We start from the raw sequence: 8,613 nt of genomic DNA, 5'->3' as shown, positions 1-8,613 counted from the left end.
ACAGTGTCTCTCTGGAGACTAAGGTTTACCTTGTACAGGCCACAGTCTTTGAAATCACTTGTTATGCATCAGAGAGTTGGACTAGGAAGGATAGAAGGAGAATTGATGCCTTTGAGCTGTGGTGCTGGAGAAGAGTACTGAATGTACCATGGACTGACAAGAAAACAGATTCATCCTGGAGAGGGTTAAACCGGGCTACTCCTTGGAGGCAAGGATTCTGGGGCTTCATCTGACATACTCTGGACATGTTTTAAGGACGGACAGGTCCTTGGAGAGGAACATCATGCTTGGGAGGGTGGAGGGACGGCACAAGTGGGGAAGACCCTCTATGAGGTGGATTGATTCAGTGACTGGGGAAATCGGGATGGGTGTGTCAGAGGCAGTGTGATTGGCATGGGATAGAGCAGGGTTTAGGGCTGTTGCACATAGGGTTACTATGAGTTGCAAGAGACTCAACGGCACATAACAACAACTAACTAGTCAGTGAGCTGTTCCACAGGACAATGACACGGTAGTTTGCTTCTATATTGGTGTAGTATTGGAAATTCTATGGTGGAGTTCTACTGTCCTATTGAGTTGCTGAGTCAGAATCAATTCAACAAGAATGAATTTTATTTCATTTTGATATCTCTTAGAGAGAGGCACAGCCACAGGTACAACCTGTCCAGCTGCCTGCAGTTGTTCTGTACCCAAATAGCCTTCCACCAGCTAGTTCACACCACAGCCCCACTTACTGTCAGGAAGTTTATGGATCCTCTCCCCCAGGCTGAGAAAGAAAGGATGTTTCATGGCATCCTCTGCAGAGATCCGATTGCGACCCTCAAACTGAAGTAGTGGAATATTAGTACCTTCAACAAAATGACCTCTTTTCCTCCCCACCCCAGATCTTGTACCAGAGGTTCTTGTTTATCCATACATGGAAGTTCTCCCACCCTCAAAGCTGGCCCAGGAAGGTGGTCTCACCTGCAGCAGCTTGGAGAGGAGATCGGATCCATCACTCTCAAGTCTATCACAAGGACAATTGAGTTTTAAATTGAGTTTTGGCATTCTGGCCCCTAACACACATTCACTCACCAACCAGTCTCACCGGGGGGCATGGCTCAAAAGGGCCTCAGCTCGGTACTTGGGGTAGTTGTATGTTTTGAACTCTTCATTAGATAGGATGCCTGGCCATGTCTTCTCAGTTGGGGTCCCTAGCAAAGAGGAAAAATCACCCTAAGCATCTCCCAGGTCCTCCCTAGCATGCCCCCATGGCTCCTAGAGCTTATGCTCCCTCACCTAGGATGCGGAAGATGAAGTGTAGTTGTTCTTCCACTGTGGAACCGGGGAAGAGGGGCCGACCGGTGGTCATCTCATAGAAGATACAGCCTACACCCCTGGGCAAGGAGAGCATAGTGAGTAGGAAAGCAGTTGGTCATTGTGATCAAACAATCTCCATGCCACATTTAAATCTATCCTCACCACATGTCAATCTGGGTAGAGTAATCTGTGGACCCTAGCAGGATGTCAGGGGGTCGGTACCATAATGTCACCACCTCATTGGAGTAGGTCTTCGTTGGGATTGACTTGGCTCGGGCCAGGCCTGCGAAATGAAGAGAAGGGGCAGCTGGAACTGAGGGGAGGTCCTGAGAAAAGTATGAGGAAGAATGCAGTTGGGATTAGGGCGTTCTCTGGTAGCTTAGTGATAACCCAAAGAAACATCCTTCTGTGCAATCTACTGCCTCTGAAAACCTGCTGAAGGGTCAGCTATGAGTCAGCTCTGACTCCACAGTACACAACAACAAAGGTCTGGTAGCCTAGTGGTAAGGAGCTGTGCTGCCAACCCGAAGGCACACAGTTTGAATCCACAGGAGAAAGATGGACAATTTCCTCCCATGTGATTTACAGACTCTGAAAACCCACTGGAAGGTCAGCTATGGGTTGGTACCAACTTGATGATACACAATAATAAAAAGCAGGCTGAGGAAGCGAAAGTGAGGGATATAAGAGTACATGAGCCTTTAAAAGATCTGAGGACAGGTAAGCAAGTACAGAGTGAGACTGTAAGAAGGGGGTAGAAAGAAGGACCACAGAGAAAAGGGGTAGGAGGACAAGGACCCTGGATAAAGAGAATGAGATTAGATGGTTACAGGGCAGGGGAAGGCAGGGTGTACCAAAGTCCGCCAGTTTGAGCTCTCCCCTCTCATTGATGAGCAGGTTCTGGGGTTTGAGGTCTCGGTGTAGCACCTTCTGCCGGTGGCAGTAGGCCAGGCCACGGAGCAGCTGGAACAGGAACAGCTGGGAGACGCAGAAATAACAGGAAAAAGATCAAGGTGTATCTACTAGCCTGACCCTCAGTCAGAACTATTTCCCCTTTCAAACAGACACTGAGCCCAGAACTTTGCCATACAAATGAAGAAAGGATCCCAACACCCTCCAAGAGCTTCCAGTAAAATAGCCAAATGGAAAATCCATTTCTGGGAGATTTTGGGAGTGTTTAAACGGAGGCCCCCTTGTGCCCCTGCTTCCTTCCCTACACCCACTTTCACGTTGTGCATGTTGATGATGTTTCCACAGTCATCCAGGTATTGTTTCAGGTCCTTATCCTGGAGAATGAAAAGATATGTATAAGAACAAAGGTTCTGGCAATCTCTCCACCTCCCCTAAATACCTAATGCCACCCATCTTACCAGGTACTCAAAGACAAGGGTGAGGGACTTCTCTGTGTGGATAATGTCATGTAACGTGACGATGTTGGCATGTTTGAGATCCTTAAGCAGGGACACTGCAGGAAACATGGAGGTGGGACTGGCAAAAGAGTCAGGACCCCACCCTCAGGACAGAGATAAGGAAAAGTACTAGACAGGGACCAGTCCAAGTTTTCCTTCTTTCTCTATGCAATCTAGATTAAAGCCTTGCAGTCATTGGCTCCGATCTAACTTATACTAGGAAGACAGTGTGTCCCCATATTCCAGAAGTGGAAACTAAGACTTTGAGGAACCTAAGATTAATTACCTCAGACTCAGAATATTTTCACAATTTTGTTCTTCTGAAAAGGAATCTTGATCTAACTCTCAGTAAACAGGTCTGCAACATTATGTGAAATTGAGTCTACATATTGAATTTCTGCACAATGACTTATTCATTGCAAATACTTTTTTTTTATTATTATTATTATTTTGTGTGCGGGTACCGTCAAATCAGATCTGACTGGTACAGGAGGAGATTGCCCCTCCTTCCTCGGCAGAGCTTCTGGTGGATTCGAACCGTGCGCCTCTGGGATTGCAGTACAGCTTCTTACCACTAGGCCACCAGAGCTCCCCTCCATGTATTTTCTGATTAGAAACTTGGGTCAAATAAATTGGTGAACATTTTTAGAGTACTCTTTTTTTTGCTGTACATTCAATGATTTATTTATTACAAATTCCTTTTATAAGATACACAAATGCAGGCTATACACATGGACTTCACCTAATGGTATGCATAGGAAGCAGATAGATTACATCTGTGGAAAGAATTGTTGGAGAAGCTTAATATCAACTGTGAAAACTAGGCCAGCTGCTGATTGTGGAATAGACCACCAACTACTCATATGCAAGTTCAAGCAGACTGTTGTTGTTCTACTCTTAGAACTAAAATACGTATCCTAATGTCCAATCATCTGCTTTTGCTCCAAACAAAAGAAGATTCCTAGTTACCCTGATTATTACCTGGATATGTGAGTGATGAGTACTTTCTCTTAGAGGGCTGGAGAACAAAGCCCAGAACATCAAGTCCCAGAATCCCCAACTTCTGTTCTCACCACAGAACATATATGAGTGCCATAGAGGGAGTCCAGGAATCCTAGGACAGACAGGATGAGGGTCTGTACCTTCCCGGATGGCAGTGCAGGGTGCCCCCTCTTCATGCTCCAATCTGATTTCCTTGAGTGCTACAAGGTTGTCTGTTAGCTTGCTTTTGCCTTTGTAGACAGTGGCATAGGTACCCTGGGAAATGAAGAAAGAGGACAAAAGAAGATGAGGTCTCCGGAGGTCTCCAGGAGTTTAGAGTGACCTTTATCCCCACCAGGGGGCTCCTGGTTGTCCCTCACCTCGCCCAGTTTGTCCAGCTTGATGTAGGTCTCCAATTTCCCAAAGCCAATTTCAGACTGTAGGGAAAGGAGGCAGGTTGAAGCCGACTCAGGGAAAAGAACTTGGATAGGAAACAAGACAGGGAGAGGAGGTGCTCACCAGGCTAACACGACGGAGACGACGACTAAGGGGCTTGTCAAAGATGGGGCTATTGAGGGTTAGCTTCTCAAGATAGCCCTCAGGCAACCGAATATCAGCTGGTAGTGATAGGCGCTTGTTGATGTCCTGGTAGGCAAAATGGTGGAGACAGTTCCATGAGCCCCATCATTGCCCCTTGGTCCAACCCTCTTTCCCAATCCCTCCACCACATGGGCAGGGGATCAGCACCTCAGTGGAGATTTTGCGTGGGGGATGATTGCGCATGCGCACCCTCACTGGTGACTGCACCTCATCTGAGGATGTAGCTGATGCCTGGTCACTCTCCCCATCAGACCCTATCTTCAGGTCCTCGTGCACAATCTCTGGTGGAGGGGAGAGGAAACAGGGAGAGCAGGTCAGGGTGGGGTCAGAACTCCAGGACAAGTTCCCTACACACACTCCCTCATGTGTGTACATGGCCCCTAGATCTGACTGGAATTCCTCAGGAAGAAGAAGGTAGCAGGACCCAAAGGAGGCCCAGACAAATCTAGGACAGGGTGATCAGAGTAAGTATTCTGTTTCAGGAGAACACTGAGAATGTAGCTGGCCCACGGTCAGTAGGCAGATGGTGGCTGAGGCAGCCAATGGACCTGAGAAGGAAGGTCCAGGGCAGGAAGGCCTGTGGGGAGGACATCACAGAGTACAGAAGGGCAAGAGGAGGTTTATGGGAAGTGCTGCAGACAGGAGATGCCTGGGTACAAAGCCAAGTGATGGGGTATAAGTAGATAGATAAAGGGTGCTTATAGAGAATGGAAGGGAGAGGAGAGTATAGCTGGGGGACAGGGAAAAGGGAGTAAACAAACAAAAATAAAAATTGCACAAATCTTAAGAGAAACTCGGTCAAAAGGCAGCATCTAGGAAGCAGTCTAGAGGGTGGAGTGGAGAACAGTCAATTGCTCTACCTTGTGCAGCGCTGAGTAGGCCCCGTCCAGAGCGAGGTTCCCCAGCATGTGTGAGGGCCTCTCCAGGGTCACTGCCACCACCACCACCACCACCACTCTCATCCAGGCCTATTTGCTCAGGGGCACCATTAGTCTTGTCAATACCTCGGCCCCCTCGGAGTGTCACTGACAGCTGCCGTTTGATCTTCTTCATCCGATCCATGGCAATCTGAGTAGGGGGAAGCCCAGATTAGCATTTGCCTAATCACTATGGATCCCTTAAAGTTCAAGGTAACATAGTAAGGAGAGGCAGTGAAATGAACTGTGTTAACTATTCAACCTCTGTGGACCCTGGCATCTCTTAGCATTCTTAGAAAGCTAGCATGGACAGGGACTTTTTTCAGTGTCTGCCTATCTATGCGGAGCCCCTTGGGATCCTGCTCCTAAGTAGCCCACCTGAGTACTCAGGTTTGGGTGGCTGGCTGAGAGCAAGGGCCCACCCAGTGGCACGTTGTTCTCTTTAGGGGCAGCCTCACTGAAGGAGCAGAGGGCTCTACAGCAGGCATTTTCAGGTGTAGTGGCAGCAACCCATCTGTAGATGGAGCAAGGGGCTCACTCGGGACCACAGGACCACTGACATGGCCCCAAGCACATCCAGAGAATGGTATGTTTCTCTGGCACTAGTGCCACATCACCCCAAACTACAAAGGTAGAATGTTCCCTACAGTCACAAGGAAGAGCTTGCCTCTCCCAAGCTACCCCAGCCAACCATTGTCACAGCAACTAGTGGACCACTCCACTGGTCTACTCAGGCTGTTAGGGGGGATACATGGGAGGGGGAATCCTACTCAGACCAACCTCTGGGTGGTGCCATGGAGGAGATCGGGAAGGGGATCAATGCACACAGGTAATCCTCAAGGTTTGCTACACAGATTAAATCAGATTGGAACCCTGGGGCCACACCTAGAGTTTTGCAATCTAAGTCAGGTCATGTTTTTCTTTATCTGTGAATGTCTCTCATCACCTTAAATAAACAACCCAAAGTGGCCCTCAGGGTCCTATCTCACTGGATCCTTTTATACTATACCACTCTAACCTTGGAAGCAGGAGTGGCATCCACTTCCTAAACAACATGCCTCTGGAAACTATGAACCTTGAGACAGGATAACAGCTATAGAAAGGTTTCACATATTTTGTTCATAGGGTCACTATGAGTCCTGCTCAACTCCAGGGCAATCACTTCCTTATCACGCCATTCCTAGTTGCTATTCAGGGGAACTCTGGTGGCCTAGTAGAAAGAAGCTGTTCCTGCAATCCCAAAGGCACTTGGTTCAAATCTACCAGCTTCCCCAGGGAGAAAGATGGGCAGTCTCCTCCCAAGTGATTTGAAGCCTCTGAAAACTCACCAGAGGGTCAGCTATGGGTCAGTTCCAACTTGAAGGCCAGCACACAATAGTTGTTCAATACACCTCAGAGCTTTTGCCTTGGCTGTTCCGTGTGACTGGAATACCCTTTCCCCACCCACATTTCCAAGTAGCTCATTCCCTCACTCTTTTTAACACCAGTGCTCAAATGTCACCTTTTCTAGTAAGACCTCCCAAAATAACATTAGAAATGTTGTTGGTATTATTGTGTGCCATCAATTCCAACTCACACTGACTGAACAAAGTCGAACTGTCTCATAAAATTCTAGTCTTCATTTAAAGGAGGAACCCTGGTGGCTAAGGATCTGGCTGATAACATGTTGGCCATTCAAAGCCATCTTCTGCAGAAAGATGTGACAGTCAATTTCATAAAGATTCAAAGCCTTGGTAACCCTCTGGGGCAGTTCTCGTCCATCTAATTGAATCATCATGATTTGGAATCAACTCAGCAGCAATGCATTTGGTTTTGGTAATCTTAACAAGAGTGAGTTTGAACCACTAATCTTTCAGTTAGCAGCTGGAGGCTTAACTGTTGTGCCACCAGGGTTCCTTAAAAATTATTCTTTTTTTTTTTTAATTATTCTTTACTGTCCATTTCCTCCTCACCACAACTAGAAGATCTGGGGTAGAGATTTCTGCTTAAGTCACACCTATAGCCTGAAAATAATGACTGAACCAAGGAGATGCTAAAAAAGTACTTATGGGAGAAATTAATGGTATCAAGGCTGAGGGCCTAGGACCAGCTTTTACCAAGGTGGTGAGACCCTGCTACTTATGTACAACCCTAAACAAGGGTAGCCCAGGGATTCTGGCATCAAGAGGAAGATGATCTAAATGGGCTATTGGAAGGAATGTAGCCACCAAAAAAACTTAGACTAGCCTTCTGCTTCCTCCTGGATGGACGCTGAGCCAGTGGGGAAAGGGAAAATTCTAGCTTAGAAACCATCTGGACGCACAGCAGAAATAAGATGGCCTTGGGCCCAGGGGAAGCAGAGAGATAGATGGTCAAAGATCAAGCTGGGACTGGAGAGAGAAGTGACTCATTTTGAAACCTGAAATCAGGTGCTTCCATTAATCTGTTCAATTGCTGCCCTGCCTCCCCCCCGCCCCCACCTGGCCAACCTTACCACCCCTAGCAGGGGTGGAGAAGTCAGTCTAGCAGCAGGATCATCCATCCATAGGGAACCCAAGATAACTATCAAAAAACCCTGTCCCAGAAGCTAAGATACACTGGGCCTAAGGTGAAACAAGAAAACCCCTGGCCTGTCCTATGTCCCCATATGGTATAGATACCCAGTCATTGTACATGTAAATAGGGACGGATAGAGATGAAGAGGGTGTCAGAGGAAACATGGGTGTACTAGAAACCTCAGGGGGCTACAAATGTTCCAGAGTTCAGGGTTGGATTTTGTTTGGTTTGGGTTTTTTTGTTTTGTTTTTCATTTTCTAGAAATCAGTGCATCAGGAGACAACCCCAACAGGGGTAGTTTCTCAAGCAAAATGTCCAGATGTTATTTTCATTTTCTGAGTTTTTTAGATTTCTGACATTTTTAGATTTTGGAGAGAGCAGAAAACTGGATACACAACTCCAGGGGGTAGGGGTGAAGTGGAAGATGGACCACATGTCCATCCTAACTCTCTATCCACCCACTCCTACACCAGACTATATACACACTTAACCTCAGACCATTCACATACACCACCTCATACCACACAGACCACTGAGGACACAATCATTACGCCCTCACATAAACACGTATTATCCTCATCTTGTCCTGATCCCTCTGCTCCCACCTGCCTCTGGATCATCAAAGTAGCCTCACAAGGATTTCATGTTTATCCAGGTCTTAATTCTTATCTATGACTTCTCCAGCAAGTACATTAAGACAGACTAGGAAGAAGGATTGGCCATCCACTTCTGAAATAGCAGGCCTCTGAAAACCCTATGTACAACATTTAGATAACAGAGATGGCAAAGGAGGTTGAGTTTTCAAGCATGGAAATACAAAGGAAGAGGAACAGTTGTAAGCAGACACTGGTGATTGGGACATGGAATGTGAG

At 47.0% G+C, this 8,613-nt stretch overlaps 1 protein-coding gene across 2 annotated transcripts in view; it reads right to left on the bottom strand.

Moving 5' to 3' along the window:
* CDK16 (cyclin-dependent kinase 16) overlaps positions 1-8,613 on the bottom strand; it is a 15,923-nt gene that overhangs the window by 1,811 nt on the left and 5,499 nt on the right. The window contains exons 1-14 of one of the 2 annotated variants that reach the window (XM_006898904.1): positions 5,585-5,620; positions 5,150-5,357; positions 4,437-4,570; positions 4,209-4,334; positions 4,070-4,126; positions 3,851-3,965; positions 2,670-2,764; positions 2,523-2,585; positions 2,154-2,277; positions 1,462-1,582; positions 1,279-1,376; positions 1,088-1,193; positions 964-1,006; positions 735-825 (exon numbers count right to left, since the gene is read on the bottom strand). In XM_006898904.1, coding sequence (XP_006898966.1) covers positions 735-825; positions 964-1,006; positions 1,088-1,193; positions 1,279-1,376; positions 1,462-1,582; positions 2,154-2,277; positions 2,523-2,585; positions 2,670-2,764; positions 3,851-3,965; positions 4,070-4,126; positions 4,209-4,334; positions 4,437-4,570; positions 5,150-5,351 — 1,375 coding nt within the window. In that variant the 5' untranslated portion in view covers positions 5,352-5,357; positions 5,585-5,620. Of the gene's footprint in view, positions 1-734; positions 826-963; positions 1,007-1,087; positions 1,194-1,278; positions 1,377-1,461; positions 1,583-2,153; positions 2,278-2,522; positions 2,586-2,669; positions 2,765-3,850; positions 3,966-4,069; positions 4,127-4,208; positions 4,335-4,436; positions 4,571-5,149; positions 5,358-5,584; positions 5,621-8,613 lie in introns of those variants that run through there. The other variant, XM_006898903.1, reaches the window with a different exon arrangement.

The sequence above is a fragment of the Elephantulus edwardii genome, unplaced genomic scaffold (assembly GCF_000299155.1).
Source record: "Elephantulus edwardii isolate Elephantulus edwardi_28Jun2011 unplaced genomic scaffold, EleEdw1.0 scaffold00239, whole genome shotgun sequence".
Classification (NCBI taxonomy): Eukaryota; Metazoa; Chordata; class Mammalia; order Macroscelidea; family Macroscelididae; genus Elephantulus; species Elephantulus edwardii.
The sequence above is the reverse complement of the archived record's forward strand: the minus strand, read 5'-3'. Positions and strand labels throughout refer to the sequence as shown.